The following is a 20,629-nucleotide window of genomic DNA, read 5'->3' on the forward strand; positions in this document are numbered from 1 at the left end:
CTCAGGACTACTAGGTTGGGAGCCTGGGTCTGCAACCAGTGGACAGGGAGGCAACCCCCCAACGCATTACACATTTCAGTCTTAGAATTTTCTTCGTCTGGTGAAGCCCCCAACAAGCCTCAGGTTTGGGGGAGCAATGTCTGGTTTAAAGGCAGCCAGAGAGGAAGAGAGTCAATTTTTGATAAATCCAGATCTGGCCCCCCAACTGGAGACTGGGCCCTCTTCTTCTTCACTGGTCTTCCTTCCGTTTGGGGGACCCCTGTGTGCGGAGTAAAGGGAAAACTGAAAGAGCCAGCTGAGCCTAAGAAACTTGTTCTGTGGAGCAGCTCCACTCCCTGCTTCCCGCCCTGATTTGCTAAGGTCACTGCAAACGCGCCCGAGTTTCCTCTGTGCAGCTGTTTGGTCACTCCTGGGTTTGGTCTACCATAAAGGAAGCAAACACAAGGCTGTTGGGCTTCCCTAAACCCTCAGTGGCTTGCTCTGGATCCTCCCACATTGGGCGAAGCGGGGCTCCTGGTTTCCACCGGGGCTTCCTCCACATTACGGTCCCTTCACTTGTGTTCTGGGCCGTTCCTTCAAGGACCAGGTAAGAGCCATGTCTCTTGGACGGGGTCCCAGACCAGAGGGTACTTTCTGTGCCTCAGCACCCTCTCCCAGGAGGCCACACCAAGCTCCCTGAAGCCTGCACGAGGGCAGTCAGGGCTTTTCGTTGCTGTGGTAAATTCCCACCTGTCACAGCAGGCAAGATATGGGTCGCTGAAGTCAACCCATCCATGTCTGGCTCCCGTTTTCAGGGAAGTGAACAATGGGCCCCTCGTCCCTCTCTTCCCCTTTTCTTTCACCTGATTCAGTGGATAGGAGAGCATTTGGAGAGGGGGAGGGAACACAGGGTCCACTGAGGATGAGGCACTCAGCTATGCATTCGCGCATGCCCGGTTTAAATGAGCAAGTTCTGAGCCGCATGTGGCTACATCTCCCAGGCCAGATGCTTCTCTACTAAAGACTCTAATTCCAGTTTAAATACAGACCCCAGCCTTTTCAGCAGCCTTTGGGAGGGGGTCTAGGGAATTGACCTACAGCATCCTCTGGTTTTCAGTGGACCCTAAATCCTTTTCTAAAGTTCTCAGATATTCAGGCACCATGTCTGAAGAAAGGTTTCTCCAAGCAGAGTCCCACTTGTACCCACCCCCCAAATTCCATATGTTGGGATCGTAACCCCCGGGACCTTAGCATGTGACCTTATTGGAATTAGAGATTTTACAGATGTAATTAGTTAAGGAGGTCGTACTGGAGTAGGATTGTGTCTTTATAAAAAGACTGGTGTCCCTATAAAAAGAGGACATTTGGACACAGACACACACAGGGAGAACTCCATGTGCAGACTGAAGTGATGCATGGCTCTGCTGATAGCTTGATCTCAGACTTCTAGCCTCCAGAACTAAGAGACAATACATTTCCGTGTTTAAGCCGCCCAGTTTGTGGTACTTTGTTACAGCGGCTTTGTTACCTTGCTAACTAATACACCTGGGATATTTCATCAGTGGATATCACTTCTGGCCTTGGCAATCTGTTACTGTGGCACCATCTACTCAATACTCCCACTTTTCTCAGCCTGGGACCTACAGTCACTTATTTCCTGATTGATTTCCACCATGGGCTTTCCCCCCCACCCCTTCCCCCCACTGCCACCCCAACCAATTCCAACAGCTTAGCCTGTAACTAAGACTATCTGACCGGGCTGGAAGACACTGGGGTTGCTCTTATTTTTCTAGAAAAGATTAATTTTTAAAAGAAATTAAGAATCTGAGATAGGCCTCAAAGATCTCCAACTACATTCTTCCCTTTTATGATGTTTTCCTGGGTTATGTAGTAAAATAGATCTCTTTAATAAACTCAAACAAGGCCATCTTTGTGTTCCCTTTCTGGCTTTTTTTGGTAGACACCTAGCCTAGTGTCTGCACGGGAGTTTTGAAGCATTTTATAGCGTTTTTTTTTTTTTTTTAAAGTATTAGTTCAAAATCCACTGGTTTTCCCCAATCAACAGTCACTTATGAGAGTCCTCGCTCAGCCCTGTTGACCAGTTCTCCAAAAGGGTCGAGGCCTTGTCAAAAAATCAAAGGCCTCCAATGTTACGGATTGCAATCAGCCATGGATTTTACAAGAATTCAGATAAATCCTAGAACTCTTTTTCTCATGTAGTTGTTATGAATTTCATTCTACATCACAGGGTGTAAGAAATGTCACAGTTTTCGAATTCCTATAAATCAACTATATAAGCCCCCGTTGGCAGAACATTCAATCTCAGTCATCTGGGAGCTCCTTCTCTCCCAGGTTGGATGAATGATGTGGAGTTTTCACATGCTTCAGAGTGTTGAGAAGCAACCTCTGGTCACTGGTCAACAACGATCATTGAGGAGCCCTCAACCTTACAAGCCCCGTAATCCCTTCACAAGGTGGTTTCAGTGCTTTGGTGCCACACTTGCACCCAGGGATCTTTGCTGAAGTGGTAGTCATGGCCCTTTCAAGTGCACCAGGTAGCCATTGTGACCAAAGCCCTGGCACCCCTCTGGGGCCCTATGAAGGAGACATTGGGAATCCTCACCAGTTGTGGTACCACAAAACCCTCTGTCTCTTCCCCAAATTCTCAAGACCCTGCTTGTTGAGGGTTTCTCTGACTCTTCAGGCCTGTTCTGAATTAAACAGTACCCCCTCCCCACCGGCATTCATGTCTTCCCTGGACCCTCAGAATGTGACCTTATTTGGTAATAGGGGCTTAGCAAATGTAACTAGTTAATACGAGGTTATATTGGAGTAGGGTGGGCCCTAATCCATTATGACTGGCATTCTTATAAGAAGAGCAGAAAGGACACAGACATAAAAGGAGAATGCCAAGTGACAACAAAAGAAGAGATTGAAGTGATGTGTCCACAAGCAAAGGAACACCAAGCGTTGCCAGCAACCACCAGGCGCTGGAAGAGGCAAGCAGAGTTCTTCCCTGGAGTCCTCAGAGAAAGCATGGTCCTGCCAACACCTTGATTTCAGACTTCTGGCTTCCAGAACTATGAGAGAATACATTTCTGCCACTTGAGGCCGCCCAGTTTGTACCTTGTCCCAGCAGCCCTAAGAAACTCATAGAAGCCCCAGGCACTGGCCCACCCGCTATCTGCTGGGCAATCCAGCGCCGTGCCCCTCCATCAGCAGGGACTTTAGCAAATCAAAAGCCGGGAGGAGGTCACTGCTGCTTCCAGTCTGCTGCTCAACAGCCCCGATTCGGGGCACTCCAAGCCCTGCTTCATTCTGGGAGCCCAGGTGGGGATGGGCCGGGGTGGGGACACACTCAGTAGCTTCATAAATTGTCCATATGAAATTCACACAAAATTTGGAAAGTTGATGGGGGAGAAAGATGAATGAATCTTTAGATAGGAATTTTTCCATCTCCATATATATTCAGATCCTACCTTTCTGATATCATTACCCACCCCTGAATTGCTCAAACTTATAAATAAACACATACAAAAAATGGCTTCAGACACTCAAAAGAGCTCTCACAAGTTCATGTTATTCACCGGGGGAGGAGCAGAATTACCCCTCCCTTTATCAGGCGCTGAGCCTGTTTAAGCTTACAGATGCTCTGCGGGGGTAGGGATGGGGGAGTACCTGTTTTCCTTTAGCCTGAGGTTCCTTCCTAGGCTCCTAGTGGGGAGTGGAGGTGTAAAGAACACGTGGTGCAGGAAAAGAGATGGGTGCGAGCCACAGCCCCTCAGGCCTCCCTGGAACTCAGCGGCTGGCCAGCCATCGGAATTGACAGAGGAGAAAAGCTAGCCTTGGGGCCCCTCAGGCAGCCCTGCTTTCCTGCCTCCGCCTTTGTCCTGAGCAAGTGCACAGACCATGACCTCAACTCCCCAGAGGTAGCTGAGACCAGCGCCACAGTTGTCACATCTGTAGGCAGCACAGACACAAAGAATAACAGCTCAGGAGCTCAGGGCTGGCCCCAGGCTAACTTCCTGCCATCTACCCGCCTACCTCCTGTTCCAGAAGCAAACTCCTCTCACCGCTGGGCCTCCAACAGGAGTTCCCGGGGCACATCCTTCCCTCTCATTCCTGAAGCTTCTTCCCCATAGTCCAAAAGAAAGGACTTTTCCCTCCAAGCCCACCCAGTCTCATCCCTGAGCTCCAAGTTTTCATTTTTGGTTTCTAGAACTGCCTCTTTTCAGGACGATTGTGGGAATTTCCACTTGCTTCCTGAAATTGCATCCTTCATTTAGAGGGGTTGACCTTCTCTGACCCCAGCAAGACAATGGTATCCACACACAGAGGACCAGTGTCGGCACCGTTCCCCACGCCAGAGCTAATTTAGTCGGGTACCACACCACCTGTGAGACATTCCCAGACAAGTTCAGATTGACTTTGGCCAAATCTAGTTCAGTTGTGTTTTAAAAAAAGAAAGAAAAAAAAAAGAGTTTATTTTTAAGAGTAAGTTTAGGTTCACAGCAAAACTGAACAGAGGGTACAAACATTTCTTTTTTTTCTTTTTTTTTTTTTGCAGTACGCGGGCCCCTCTCCCGTTGCAGAGCACAGGCTCTGGACGCGCAGGCTCAGCGGCCATGGCTCACAGGCCCAGCCACTCTGCGGCATGTGGGATCCTCCCAGACCGGGGCACGAACCCATGTCCCCTGCATCAGCAGGACTCCCAACCACTGCGCCACCAGGGAAGCCCCAAACATTTCTTATATTCTCCCTCTCCCCACTATCAACATCCCGCACTAGCATGGTGCCTTTGTTACAACTGATGAACCTACATTGACTCATCATTTTCATCCCAAGTCCACGGTTTACATTAGGGTTCACTCTTGGTGTTGCACATTCCACAGGTTTTAACAAATGTGCAAAGATGTATCCACCATTACAGTATCATACAGAGCAGTTTCATTGCCCTAAAATTCCTCTGTGCTCTGCCTATTCATCCCCCTCTCCCCCCAATCCCTGGCAACCAATGATCTTTTTATATCTCCATAGTTTTGCCTTTTCCAGAATGTCAAATAGGTGGAACCATACAGAATGTAGCCTTTTTAGATGGCTTCTTTCACTTGGTAATATGCATTTAGGGCTCCTCCATGTCTTTTCATGACTTGAGAGTTCCAGTTGCTTTTTTTTTTTTTTTTTTACAATTTTTCCAATATGAGGCAGTCATTGGGCCTGCCTGTTCCTCATGCCAACTTCAGGTCTCAGGTTCCAACTCATGTGAACCTCTCTCCTTCTTTCCATCTATCATCAATCCATTTTAGAACAAGAATTCAGAAAATGAGAAAACTGTCACAAAAGATGCACATTATGTGGTTATTTGAACTTAAAAAATGAGTTTAAATATTTCCTCATGGAAAATAAGTTGTTATTAGACAGTTCGGTTTGACACTGAGGTCTATCACAATACGTGACAGATGTTATCCCCCGATTGAATCTATAGTTCCTTGTTTTTAGTGAATATATTTAAAGGATATATACACTCTACAGTACCCTGGAAGATAGCGACTTTGTAAATATTTAAATTTATGGTAAAACATTTAGATGTCAGCTTAAAAATATATGAAGAGGTGCAGAATTTCTCAAGAGTTTTCCAATTTTTTTTTTTATGGTGTACTTGAGCAGAAATGTTTGAGGGCCACCAGCTAGAAGAAATTGTGTGAAAGAGGGAAATTGGCTTCACATTTTTGCCCATCAGCTACTCTTCAGGACATCGCTGTATGACAACTCAATACTCTCATTACCCAGAATAATCCAGAAAATATTCCATCTGGTTCCAACTCTATGTGAACTAAGGCAGGGAAGTGTGTAATGCGTATAAGGATGAGGATTAAAATAAAATTTCTCTCAGGAGGTTCATAAAAACTTTGGTTATCTAATTCCCTGACCATAGCAAATTTGGCCACTCTATGCATTTTTAACTGCCCTCTATGGGATTTAAAATGTTTCAGCATGTAGAGTAGGAAATGGAAAGTAGGTACCTGGGAGAATAACAAGGAAGAAAATTATATTTACTAGGGCTTGTTGCCAGGAAAGAGATGGGGGGGCTGGAAACTGCCTCATGAATGTTCTTTCTTCCCTTTTTTTCTAAAGAAATTCTAAAATGCTCCATTTATTGTGAGCCACGCTCAGGATAATGACACTTTTAGATCTTAAGAATTCCATTAGAATTTCTTTCCAGGGTGAATACCTTTCGCATTCAAGAGAGTTTCAAGTGGTAGATTCTGCGATCCAGATTCTTCCTCAGATCTCAGAACAAGACAGAATGACATGAGAATTCTGGAGACAGTGAAAATTATATGAACCCAAAGAGCCCATTTATGACTATAAAGCAAAGTGTCCTTACGAACTAATATTTGGGTCTGGAAAACTGTGAAAAGATGGCTGTTCTATGCGAGGAGAAGAAAGAAACCTCAATCAAAGGCTTCAGTCTCTGAGAGTCACGTCTAGAGAGAAAGAATATTAGAGTCAAAAAGAAGGTCAGGCACAGGTGCAATGAATATAGTCAGATCAACTGGAAAGGTCTTGGGTTCTTGCACAAGAGGGCCTCCGTCATCATCACCTTGCATTGGGCCAGGGTCAGAGTAAGCATATAATAAATATTTGAGGATAGGTGGATGAGTTTTTGAATGAATGCACATGTTCCCTTTACTCCGGGCAGGCGGGCAGGAAACACGAATGAACAGCTAACCGGAGCCACAAAACTCACAGAGCAGTTGACAAAAGCAACTCCTCAGATCGATTTGGTGCTCTCTTTTCCCAGCAGACAGCTGGCAGCTACTTACTGTTGGCAGTCTCCTGCTCCCTTTGGCCCCTTGCAGCTAGAAACGTGCTCTTCCCTCTATCTATCAAAAGGGGGCAGCAGAGGACTTCCCTGGTGGCGCAGTGGTTAGAAATCCGCCTGCCAACGCAGGGGACGCAGGTTCCAGCCCTGGTCAGGGAAGATCCCACATGCCGCGGAGCAACTAAGTCTGTGAACCACAGCTACCGAGCCTGTGCTCTAGAGCCCGCGAGCCACAACTACTGAACCCACGTGCCACAACTACTGAGCCCGCGCGCCTAGTGCCCGTGCTCCACAAGAAGAGAAGCCACCGTAATGAGAAGTCTGCGCACTGCGGTGAAGAGTAGCTCCCGCTCGCTGCGGCTAGAGAGAGCCTGCACGCGGCAACAAAGACCCAACGCAGCCATACATACATACATACATACATACACACATAAATAAATAAATAAATAAATTTACTAAAAAAGGGGCAGCAGAGAAGAGTTAATTCAGGTACCAGGGTGGCTGTGAGCAAAACCACCCCCAATAGCTTAATGCAGATTGCCCAAATTGTGTCCTCCTAAAAGTTCATTGTTTTTTAAATTAATTTATTTTTATGGAGAAATTAAGGATTAAAACTAAGGATTTGGGAGAAATCTACCTTAAAATTATTTCATGTCTATACTGAAAATTTTCTTAAATATAAAATGTTTTTTTGGTGTGTCAAGTACAGTATATAATATGGAAAATTTCTCAAACTTTCTGGCCGATGAAAGAGCCTCCACAATTTTTTTTTTTTTTTTTTGTATACAGCAGGTTCTTATTAGTTATCTATTTTATACATATTAGTGTACCTATGTCAATCCCAATCTCCTAATTCATCCCACCACCGCCACTTTCCCCCGTTGGTGTCCATACGTTTGTTCTCTACATCTGTGTTTCTATTTCTGCCTTGCAAACCGGTTCATCTGTACAATTTTTCTAGATTCCACATATATGTGTTAATATACAATATTTGTTTTTCTCTTTCTGACTTACTTCACTCTGTAAGACAGTTTCTAGGTCCATCCACATCTCTACAAATGACCCAATTTTGTTCCTTTTTATGGCTGAGTAATATTACATTGTATATATTTACCACACCTTCTTTATCCATTTGTCTGTCAATGGGCATTTAGGTTGCTTCCATGACCTGGCTATTGTAAATAGTACTGCAATGAATATTGGGGTGCATGTGTCTTTTTGAATTATGGTTTTCTCTGGATATATGCCCAGGAGTGGGATTGCTGGGTCATATGGTAGTTCTATTTTTAGCTTTTTAAGGAAACTCCATCCTGTTCTCCATAGTGGCTGTATCAATTTACATTCCCACCAACAGTGCAAGAGGGTTTTTAATTCCTCAGAATGTCTGTTAACACCTCAAACCTCTGTAGAAGATGAATTAGGAAGTGCTTTCCTAGCCAATCCATTCCCATCTTAATGCCAAAGTTGATTCTCTCCACTTTACTATATCAACTTTCTTTACCAACAGGGAAAGAAGGACTGGGACGTTGACCCCTGCCATTTCATAGAGTAAACTGTCTGAAGATGGAGCTTGAAAAATAAAGATATACCCCCAATCCTTTATATTCTTGACACTATCTCTTCTCCCCTTCTCTCCTGGTAGTAAGATCAGCCCCAAAATTTGTCTGAGAGTTAGAGATCTCACTAGGGGCCTCCAGTTGGACATGTGGCTCTGTGAAATGTTGAGTCAGGTCATGCTATTGTAGAGGCTGGAGATACGTGGACCTTTCTGGTTTATCACCACTGTGTCAGTTGCCAGTCTATTGTCATATGCTGCTTCCGTCCTTATTTAGAAAGAGAGCCTGATTTGAACGGATAAACAAATAGACTGAGCATTAACTTGATTCTCTTTTGCAGCTGTTATCGCTGTTTCATTAGTAAGTAAATTATATTCATATAGCACCTGAACAGTTTTCAAAGTGATTTCAGATACTTGTCTGATTTTATCTTAACTAAAATCTTTGAGACAGTTTATGTTAGGGAATTTTTGGACTCTGGTCAACATTAGCCAAAAACAAATTTGTAGCTGGGCTTTGGAGTGGTTTATAGGACTGCAGGAAAAAATAGGAAGAACGAAGTCTTGGGAGAAACCAGGAAAGTTCTGGAGAAATAGGTCATAGTGGGTAGAGTTTTCTGTTCTGCCATCAGGAATGACTGACTGTTCCACCCAGGTATTGACCTAGTGTTATCTCTCAAGACTCACATTCCAGGGATAGAACATCTAATTGTCATGGCAGGGGGTTACAAGCTGACCCCTCGGCTAGAGAGCGGTGCACATTAGTTGACAGGTCCTCTAAAATGGCATGTCATTTCCCAACAGAAAATTACAAGGATTTTGCTGAAAGAAGGGAGCTTGGCTGCATGGCAAAAAAATTAGCAGCTTTAGGCAAAGCAAGTTCATGTTTTCCTATCCTAGAGATAAGCAAAGAGCCTAGATGGGTTATTTGAATGGCTTAAAGTCATGTGGATAATAAACAAAAAACACGTTAGAATTTATATGAACTTACTCCTAAACCAGTAATATTTTTCCTAGTATTACTTATACTTCCATGGAGCCCTTGGGTGCAAAAACAGCTATCATTTATTGAGGATCATTATGGTCAGATATTGTTCTAAATAGTTTCTTTACATTAATACATTTAATTCTCACAGGAACCCTATGAGTTGGGTACTATTATTATCCCATTTTAGAGATGAGGAAACTGAGTCATAAAGAACTTCCAGAGACAGTAAGTGGTACAGCCAGAATTAAAACCAACTAGTCCAAGAAGCTACTTTCAAAATGATGCTTTAATGAAAACAACACATGATCAATTTGAAGTCTGATTGTTTATACCCTCTTCTCCATCTTTTTCTTTTGTATTTCTTTCTGCAAATATTTAGTGAGTGACTCAAGGTTTCAGACACCACGCTGGACTCTGGAGGAGTGGCAATGAACAGGTGGTCACAACGCGCCCTCACAGTGGTTACAGTTTAGTAGGGAGAACAAGTTGGGAAATCATCACAGCGCTCCATGCTTCTCCTTATGTCAGCGCTGCACTCTGTGCCATGGGAGCAGAGAGGTGCATCCTGGGCCCAGCCTGGGGGAAGGGAGGACCAAGAAGACTGAAGCCTCTGGCAAAGGGGGATGGGGAGGGATTGGGGAGGGAGGGAAAAGATCATACCACCCAATCCCTCAAGTACTGAAGGCAAGTATAAAACACAGCCAGACTTCATGGAAAGCCAAAAGCCAAGACCATTCTCCTGGGGCCTTAGAGTTCCACCTCTCTGCTTCACTCTATGATTTTTCATCCTCCTGCTCTCTTTCTGCCGAGCTTTCTCTTATTTTGCGCATCTCCTTTGCTCCCTCTACCATAAATCTGGCTTGCACAAACTTGGCCTGCTGTGACTCTGACCCCAGGCCTCACTCCATATTAACCCAAACATTCACCCACCATTGGTGGATACAGTAGAGTGGCCCTCTCAACCTCCGTTCCACCCTCCTTCTTGTTGGGTAGATTAGAAAACTACATTTCCCAGACTTCTTAGCAATCAGGATCTAGACATCAGTTAGAAGCATCTGCAGGAAGGTAGATATGATGGGGAAGCTATTTTCTCTGCCCTTTTTTGGGGGGTTTCTACTAGCCTATGAGATCAGGTGATGTGGGATTTTCCTGAGGCAGCATTCGACATCTATAGCTTCTGGGAGAATGCAGTTATGGGGGTAGTTGTGTTTCAATCTGATCCCTGGATTTAAACAATGCAGCTTGAACTCATTGCTTCATTAGGTGGCCTTAGATATAGGAGCTCAGCTGATAAGTCCACTCTATATTATTCTGGGAGTCATTTCTGAATGCTTGGAATCTGATCTTTCAGGCCTTCCAATGATTTCATAAGCCCCTGATTCTCTGTGTCAAATTCCTTCCTGCTTAAAATTCCCACACAGAGCTCTGACTGATACAAAACCAGTCTCTAATTTAATTTAGAGAGAGAAGGCCCTCAAAGAGAGGATCCTGGTCCATTCTTTTGGTTCCCGGAACGTGAGAACTCTATTCATGGTTTAGTCAGTCGTGGGCAACCACAGTGAGGAGTGAGACAAGAGTGTCTAAAAGCCAATGAGGTCAAGGAGGCACTGATCAGCTAACCCACCAGAGAGTCCAAGAAAGGACTAGACTGCAGAGCTTCGAGTGAAGAAGCAGCAGGAGACGGGCCCAGGGAAGTCAGCTGGAGCCTAAAATGCTGGGCATTTTAGGTCTCATTAAGACATTTAGACCAACCCTAAGAACAGTTGGAAGCTGGTGAAGGTTTAAAACAACTGGAACCATTTAAGGGTCTACATTTTAGAGAAAAGCCTGGGCTGTATTATGGAAAATGGGCTTTGGGGATCAAGAATGCAGGCAGGGAGACCTGTTAGAGGTCATTGCAGCTGTCCACATGGGAGATGGGGAGGTAGTTTGGATTCACAGAGTGACAGTGGGGATGGGAGGAAGGGAAGAGATCTGAGAGATTTTTAGTAAGTACAGTCATCTGGGAAGACCTCGATCTCCCAACCATATTCATAGGGTCAGATACAAATTTTGAGGGGCCAGAAGTTTATTAAAATTGGGATACTCCAATCTTTAAGAATATACAATTAAGTCTGAAAGTGAATATTTATTAAGATCAATTACAAATGTTTAAAAAGCAATCAACTATTACAAACACCACACAATCCAGAAATTACCTGATACATCTCTATAATATTCCTTTCCCCCTCTTTTCTTCATAACAGAATTTTTTTTTTTTTTTGGCAATATTACTTTCTACAGAGAGAAGAGAAAGAACCCAATCTCTTCTCTAGCGTGGCCCTCCTCTGTGACCCACATACTCCTGGCGCTGGGAGCTATATGACGTAGACACAGGACACGGATAGACAACCTCCAGTCCTGAGCCCCTTCATCATCATGCCACATGAGCGATAATGTGGAAACTGTGCAGCGTGAGTTGGCACAGTATGTAGCAGGAGAATTCCTGGGAGTCCTTCCTTTACCGGGAGAGATAGCAAGAGCTTAACTACTCACCGAAGTGCCTGTGAGTCATCTAAGTGAAACCCAAACCAAATATTTTTCCAGCTTAACTGCCCCTAAACCAGATCCCAAATATCCCATGACCACTCCTATGTCACCTACACGAGGAAAAGGTGACAAAAAGGTGTCAGTGTCAGAACGCAAAGAATTAGGGGTCTTCACTGATTGCAGGTAAATATATTACTTTTGCAAATTTTAAGAAAATATACGATCTTATGAATGCATTGCTGGGCCCCTCCCATGACCTTGGAAGGGCCAATGTGAGTGAGGGGCCCTGAAGCTTAAATATCGTTAGCTTTGTGGTTGACCTGCCTCTGCACACGTCAAAAAGGACTCAGCTAGATGAGTTCGGGAACCAACTCCAACTTGGAGACTCTGCGGTCAAAAACAATTCCCCAAGTCCTGCTCTGAGCTGATCCAGCCGCCCCGGGGAAACATACCTCACTGTGTATGTCTAGCAACCAAGGGACATGGCGGCCAGACCACTGCACCATTTTGCCAGAAGAAAACCACTAAATCCTGTTGCTTCATGTTGCCAGCTTCTGATGCAAAACCTGGGGTGGGTGATATGTTAGGCAGAGCCTGGCCCTAGGTGTAAAGGAAGCCCCAAGAAGCGTCTTTCCAAGCTCTGTGGTGTGGGAGACAGTCAATTTTCTATGTAGTGCCCTTCTCGCTGACCAGCAGATAGGAGACAATTAATGAAGGTGGACCAGTCTTTCAAGACAATAAAGACTGCTGTTGTCACATAGGATTGAGCAGTATTTTTCCGTCATTATGGCATAAAAAGAAGGATAACCTACAGGAAAGGCTTAGTCATTGAACAACTTTCTGTGGATGCCTCCATCCAAAGAGCATGGTAATAGTACTGAGGAAAATTTAAAAATTGGAAATATTGATAATTTGTTTGGAAAAACAGGTAATAGAATGGAGAAGGGTACTCATCTTATATAGCTTAGCTCTACAAAGGCAGATGTAGGCCAAACTAACGAATAAGACATTGCAATTTAGAGGACGATTATAATTTGAACAGCCCCATTAATTGCCCAAATGCATCTTTGTGCAAATTACATTTTAACTTTGATTTTCTGGAAAACTTGGTTTATAAATAAACAAACTTCTGTTTAAATGAATGGGAACAGCCCACCTATAGTTGTGCAATGTATGGATTGCACAACAGTATATGGCAGCCCTAAATTTGAGAACTTTTCTTCAGATTTATACTTGTTAGATATACAGTATTATAACAATGTTAAGAAAATATTTTTTCAGAAAATACTTTTTACACGTGATTTACCCATGATTAGAACGAGTCTAAATTCCTTATGTGACCTAAGATTACCATCCCAACGTATTTGTTATTTTCAACTTTTCCAAGTTCCCTTCTAGTCTCTATGAATACACATATATATTTCTAAAAATTATTATAGTGGTAATCAGCATGAAATGTTCTACTCTGATTTTTCCATTTAAAATAATAGAAACAATATTTTGTTACACTGCTATATTGTCTTTCTTTTAACAATTTATTTTATATAAGGTGAACATATAATGAATTTAACCATATTTCTTTTGTAATTTGAGGAACTTTAATCGATATGTTATGATTAGTAATATTCTACACATTACAAAAAAGTTATATTGAAAACCTTTAGAAAAAGGAGTTATTTGGATAGTATAAACATGTAAAATAATAAATATTCTTCCAAAAAACTGATACGAAGATGAATATTTTATTGGAGGATGGCTAATTAAGACCTGAATTTGTATCTGGGTATTTTTTTTTTTTAATCTGGGTATTTTTTGTCTAAAGATTGTATTTCCCCATTTGTGTTTACACTGTAATGAACTATTTTAGGATAAAAACTCCGGAAGTACATTCTACATAAAACAGGGCAATGGGATGCACCACAGAGAAGCACCAGGGTGTAGTGGAAAGCATGTGAGTTTTGGAGTCAAATGGACTTGGACAGCTGTGCTTTGAAATGTTATGTTCTGCAAAAGATTTGTGCAAGAATTACTCATAACAACTTTATTTACAATAGCCAAAACAAAACAGCCCAAGCGCCCATCAGTAGGAAAATGGATAAATAAACTGGTATATTTACCCATGGAATACTAGTCAGCAATAAACAGAATAAACTACTAATACACACAGACATAAGGATGAATGTCAAAATTATGCCCAGTGAAAGAAGCCTTACACAGGAGTACATACTGTAGGATTCCATTCTATGAGGAGTGAGAACAGGGAAAGATAACCCATGTGGAAAAAGCAGAGCATTGATTGCTTCTAAGGGTTAAGATGTAAATTTACTCAGAAAAGACATAAAGGAACTTTCTGGATGATGTTCATGTTCTGTACTTAGTAGAGGTTTGGAGTGTCCATGTGTATGTGATTTTCTGAATTTCTATAATGGTACCCTTGTATGAACATCATTGTATGTAAAATGTCTCAAAGGGGAAAAAAAAAAAGAACCTAAACAAGTATTGGACTCTACTTCATGATACACATATCAAAGTATTCCAACTTACTTGAAATGCATAAAAATTAAGATGGATCAATGGATGGATAGAGAGATTAAAATACAGATACATAGATGAAAGAGTGAGCATAGTAAAATGCTGAGTATAGAATCTAGGTTTTCCTGTATGATTGAAAATTTTCAGGATGAAACATTGGAAAGTGTTGGGTTTTTTTGTTTGTTTTGTTTTTGATCTGGACATGTTTCAAAAACCTCTGTTTCAATTTCTGCAAAATGAAAGTAATAGTGTTTACTTCACAAAGTTGTTGCGAGGTTTAAGAAAAATCGCCCTAAAAATAGCCCTGGTATATACATAGTAGAGGTCCACAGCCTTGTGATGCTGTTTGCTTTCTCTTTCATCCCCTCTTATTTGCCTTGTCAGTTTATAAGCCATAATACATATTTTTGGATTTGGTAGCATTGCCTATGAACAGGTGGTCTGAAAAGGTATGCAGCAAAATTATTGGAATTATGGGAAATGAACTATCCATCTGCTGATTACATATTCCTTAAGTGGAGGAGTCACTTTTAACGACAGTAGTGGCTCAGACTCTATTAAGGAGGGACAGCCTGTGGTGATACTTGCTCTAAAGAGAGTGCCAGAAAGGAGAGAGAAACGACAAAGTGTTAGAGACAATCGTCAAATGGATTTTTTAAAACTACATAGTTATCCAGCTCACTAAATGCTCCATTTGTGAGCATTCATTTATTTATTTGTTTATTTATTTATTTGTTTGTAGAAATTTGAATGGAATGAAGTGAGGAAAAGGACTTTGTTCATACCCCTCAGCTCTGGCTGCCCATCTCTTTCTTCCCAAAGTAGTTTGCAGGGTAGGTTTTTCCATACACTGTAATCTTTTTATTTATTTATTTTTGGCTGCCTCGGGTCTTAGCTGTGGCACGTGGGATCTTTCGTTGCTGCGCGTGGGCTCTTTGATGTGGTGTGCAGGTTGCTCTCTATTTGTGGCGCATGGGCTCTCTAGTTGCAGTGCATGGGCTTAGTTGCCCCGTGGCATGTAGGATCTTAGTTCCCCAACCGGGGATTGAACCCGTGTCCCCCGCATTAGAAGACAGATTCTGGACCACCAGGGAAGTCCCTGCACTCATTTATTTAACACGTATTTATTGAGGGTGTGCTGTATGCCTGGCACTGTGCTAAGAGCTGGAGACACAGAGATGGATGAGTGCCTGGGACAGACATGCCTGCCCTCATGGAACTTACATTCTGGTCATGCTAAAGTTAGCTGGATTTATAGGGATCAGTCTGTTAGCCAGCAAATATTTACTGAGTATTCATTCTGGCCAGGCACTTGTAATATCCATAGCAAACCAAACAGAAACGGTCCACTCTGTCAGGCAGATTTAGTCAAATCACTGCATGTAACTATAATAAAACTGTAACATGATAAGTGTGCAAAATACTGTGAAGGAAAAGTACAGGGTTCTTCAGGAAATTTCGGCAGGAGAATATGCCCCATTAGCCTAGGTGAAAAGAATTTTTCTCCTAAATTTTCTCTGAGTTTAAGAGAGTAAGTTGAGCACAGAACAGAGCTTGGAAGAGCCAGTGGCCCACATCAGGTCAACAGTGGAATGAAGAACAGAATTAGGGGCACCAGGAGCCACGTGTTCAGTCACATAATGTGCTTATTCCTTTGGATTTCACCTTGGTTTATGCCTTAGGAGCTCCTGTGTGGTTCGGCTACAGAAAGCAAAGTGAGAATGGTTGAATTGCTCTTCACCGCAGTAAGGGATTCTGGAATTAGGTTTATCTTCTACTTGGTCAAAGACTATAACAAACACCCTAACACGTCCATGGTGCCAGGAAGCTGCTGGAGACACGGGGCCTGAGATCATTAAACAAAGCAATTATACAACTGACCCACTGCAAAAACATGTCTACCAACTGAGTTCGTTGATTCCCAGCAGAGAGTAGATAGAAGCCAAGCGAATACAGAGAGCTGATGAGAAATACATGTGTCTCACAGACAAAAACTGTTGCTCCTATAATGATAACACATTCTGGAAACAAATAAAAACCAAAGCATCACTGTACCACACATTCTTTAGTGGGGACAAGCTGATCTGTTGGAGTCTGAACTACTCACTTCTGAATCAAAAGGGGGCTGGGCTGGGCTTCCCTGGTGGCGCAGTGGTTGGGAGTCCGCCTGCCGATGCAGGGGACATGGGTTCGTGCCCCGGTCCGGGAAGATCCCACATGCCGCGGAACGGCTGGGCCCGTGAGCCATGGCCGCTGAGGCTGCGCATCCGGAGCCTGTGCTCCGCAACGGGAAAGGCCACAACAGTGAGAGGTCTGCGTACCTCAAAAAGAAAAAAAAAAAAAGGGTGGGGTCTGGGCTATGCTTAAAGTACTGCCATTTTCCAGCACTAGCAGCAGAGACATAAACAGGTGCATAATCAATACTAGTTGAATCATCACAGGTTTGTTTCCTTTGTTGCCTGATTCCCCGAAGGATAAGAAAGATACAGAAATATCTAGTGATGAGCAAAAGTAATGTACAAATGATAAGTTAATTTAGAGCTGTGTTAGGATCCAGCCAAAATGCCAAAAGTGAGTTCTGTGTAGTTCAGCTTCTGCCTATACAAGCAAGAACTCGTTTCTCTGTCCAGAGGAACGACTAGGACCAAAGCTGTATTTCATGTCATCTTCTTAAGGTCAGGAAGGGCTGAAAGTGACGGAAACCAAGAAAATCAGAGAAGGACAAGGCTGGGAGGTTGGGATATAGGCAAGTTATGGCATTAGACCACCTGGCTTCCTGGTCTCAGCTCTGCCACTGACTAGCTGTGATGTTTGAGGCAAGTCACTTTGCCTCCATTTTCTGCTCTGTAATATGGGTACATGCCTCACAAGTTTTTTTTCCCCCCAAAATGAATCATTTGGTAAGACCTTTATAGAAATATACTCACAAATCAGGAAAAAAAAAATCTTCCTTCTCAGGCCCTGCTTTTGTTTCCGATTGGACGACACCACAGCCACACCATGGCCCATTCACTCTGGACACTCAGAACTGGAAATACCCCTCCTCCTACAATCAGGCTATCAGGCATTGATCTCGACAGAAGATTCAGGGTTGGTTCCTTCCTTAAAGACAGCTATGCATAAATAAACTGTGATAGTTTGCTGTAACCCCAGGGTATAAAAAGTCCAAAGAACGTGGGCCTTCTGAGTTTGTGTACACTTGGTCTCAGGCCTTGATTTGTCTGACAGGCCTTGGAGAGGGAGAGTATATACCGCACTCGCCTAGGGCAAAATCAGGTTGAAACAATGAAGATGTTTCATGCTTTGTTGAATATGCTAAGTGTCACTGCTCTTGGAATAACCGTCTTGCTGAAAAATTGACACACTTTTCCTTCTGGTATGTCTTTGCCTAAATTGTTCCTCCCTGTGCAAGATTAACTAATACCATCTGTGAATATTCTTGGCCCTCACTCTCAGCCTGGGCTTGAATCTGCCTGATTCTTTTCTGTGCCTCTTTTCAAAGGTGCAGGAATACAAGAGCTGCCCCCCACCCCCCCACCCCCCCCACCCCCCACCCCGCCCCAACGCCCCCAGCTAAGCGCCAAACACTGTCAGAGCTCCGGTTCCCAAGCCTGGAAATCCTTTGCTTCCAGCTCTGCATCTGAAGGCAAAAAAACAATCCTCCGGAGATTCGGCCCTCCCACTGCCTGTGATAGGCTGCTTGGAATAGCAAGAGCCTGTGTCACCGAAAAGGGCAAAGCTTTCGGAAATAGAAACAAAGTTGGTCACAAATCACATTGGCTTTGCCCGAAGTTTTTTTTCACCTTTCTTTAGCATGCGACCATGGGGAAAGTGACCGCTCGTGTCAGTGGGGGAAGTCAGGGTGGTTTAGTGCCCAGGGAACGGCTGTAACTTCTACGTGACCATGGTACCTGTTGAAAACGCAGAGGGCCCCAGTCTGCTGAAACCGAAGGGGCCAGCAGCCGAGACTGATGGCAGCGACAGAGACAGCGGCGGCCGGCATCCTCCCTGGGCGAGAGGTAAAGCGAGGCTGCAGGGCTCGGGGACCGCGAGAGGAACGAGCTGGGCGCGTGTCTCTGTGTGTGTGTGTGTGTGTGTGTGTGTGTGTGTGTGTGTGTGCGCGCGCGCGCACGTAAGCGTGCTAGGTGCCTGGAGACGAGGGGACAGGATCTGCTGGGAGGAGTGACAAGGAGCTCTGATGTGAAGGTTGAAGTCCCACTACTCATAAGCCGGGTGCCCTCCGCCGTGTTGACGGTATGATGTATAAATCTTTTTCATTTGGAGAAATTGACTGGCAAGAAAATCACACGTGTAAACACACCCACACACACCCCCGCATACACACACTTTTTCATTTATTGTCACAAATGGATAATCTGTAACAATTGGACATTATAACCACCATTCCAAAAATCAGCATTTTAAGGAAGCTTCATAAAATTATTAGTTATATAATGAATAAATACAACTTTCTTTTTAAGTTCCCAGCATCTGTTTGTAATGAATTCGAGCATTATTTACAGCCTAAAACCTCTGCTTCGTCGCTCCTGCTGTCTTTAAAACTGGCCTTTCAGGCTGAGGTTTGTTTCATACTTTTCCTTGCGGAGGTGAAATTTGGAAAAGTTTTAATTCATTTCAGTTATCTTTGCTAAACCAAATGCCTCTCTTCACTCCCACATTTACAGTTTTCACAAACACATTGCACACTTTTAGCTGCCTTTTCCTATTCAGTTAGTTTGTTCTCAAAGGAATAGGAACTAATCGTAATATGAAATGAAATCAAATACAAATAATGCCCTTCTTCCCACCGCTTCCCTCAGCTCTGCTCCCTCTAATCATATAATACATTCCCACCCCATATATTGGAATTTCATGCGTAAACAAAAACACTAAATGATATGAAAGGCATTTTACCTTTCACCTTGGGATGGATCTGTGTACTTATGTTTGCACGGCGGGTTTGATGATCCTGGAATTGAATCCACAACCCCTCTCAAGGAGGAACTGAGCGGCCCCTCCTTGGGAACTGAGACCCTCTCCTTATCCCCTGCCCTTTCCCTGCTCAGCTTTCCCTTGCTTCCCTCCTTCTAGTCAAGAATGAATATCTGGGGTCACCTTACACTATGCCTCAGCCCTCTCTTCAGCAGAGCTGTCCCTTTGTCTAAGTGTGATCTTTGGTTCCTAAGTCTAAGAGGAGACAAAAGAAACTTGTATTCAGGGGTAAAGAGAAAGAGTGGCAAAGTTCTTCTCTCTGAATTCCGGCAAGATTGAGCTCTAGGGTGAGCTGAGGTGGTGATATTGACAAAAGGGTTAACTAGATAGAGTTACTGATAAATGTCACAAAGAAGATGAAAAGAAATTTGTCCTGGAGGGGCCTCCATGGTAACAATAAAAAATGGACTATTTAGTTTTGATATGTCTTTGAAAGCACAGTGTACTACTCTTAATAGGTTAAATTGCCCAAGTTCACAGTGATCCCAAAGGAAGGTAACAGGTATATGTGCTTGTAAAGGTTGAATACACACACAAAATTCAATTTATAGTGCAACTGTTTATGCCATTGAAAAGAAATGATAAATGAACAAATACCATAAATTATCTTTTACATTTAATTTTAAATGAACCTTTATCGTGTAGAAGAGGAAACCTAAATGTTTTTCTTAAATCCTTAATTAATACAGCTTTGATGGGTGCTGTATGTCGTTTATATTTAGACAAATACAAACCTTTTATTATTACTTTTGTAAGTTTTCATAAATTGTCTTAAACTTTCTTGGTACCCAAAGGCATTATACAGATCTATGTGTATAATGAATCCATAGTACGGACTTGCTCTATAGTTTTGACAAGTTACTTCACCTCTCCAACTGGGATTGTATTTTTGTATGATTTACGAAGATGCTGAGGTTTAATGAAATATTTGACAAATACTCCTTTCAACTTCTTTATATTTTAAACTTCCATAGTTTCATCCAGGAAATTCTGAGTATTTAAAACATGCTTAAATTATCCTACTTTTCCTGCATTTGAAGCTTGTTCTTCAATATAGCAAGTTGTTCTATATTCCTAGATGAAAAAATTAACGTGCAAAGAGGAACGAGTTATACAACCCAGGACAAGGTCATTAAAACATTTGAGATATTGAAAAATGAAACAAAACAAAAACTTTAATCTCTTTGATTGTATCCCCTTAATGCTATTGTGGGTAATGAAAAGTGTT

General features: G+C 43.0%; 1 protein-coding gene across 1 annotated transcript in view; it reads left to right on the forward strand.

The window, feature by feature from the left end:
• Positions 1-18,298: 18,298 nt before the first annotated feature.
• The window catches only part of SLC2A12 (solute carrier family 2 member 12), a gene marked incomplete at its 3' end in the record, with an annotated part of 54,287 nt that continues 51,956 nt past the window's right edge, over positions 18,299-20,629 (forward strand). Inside the window, exon 1 of the mRNA XM_082855889.1 lies at positions 18,299-18,428. Within this exon, the coding sequence (XP_082712015.1) occupies positions 18,314-18,428 (115 nt within the window). The 5' untranslated portion in view covers positions 18,299-18,313. The remainder of the gene's footprint in view (positions 18,429-20,629) is intronic.

Source organism: Leucopleurus acutus (assembly GCF_964270905.1).
Source record: "Leucopleurus acutus genome assembly, chromosome: 15".
Taxonomy (NCBI): domain Eukaryota; kingdom Metazoa; phylum Chordata; class Mammalia; order Artiodactyla; family Delphinidae; genus Leucopleurus; species Leucopleurus acutus.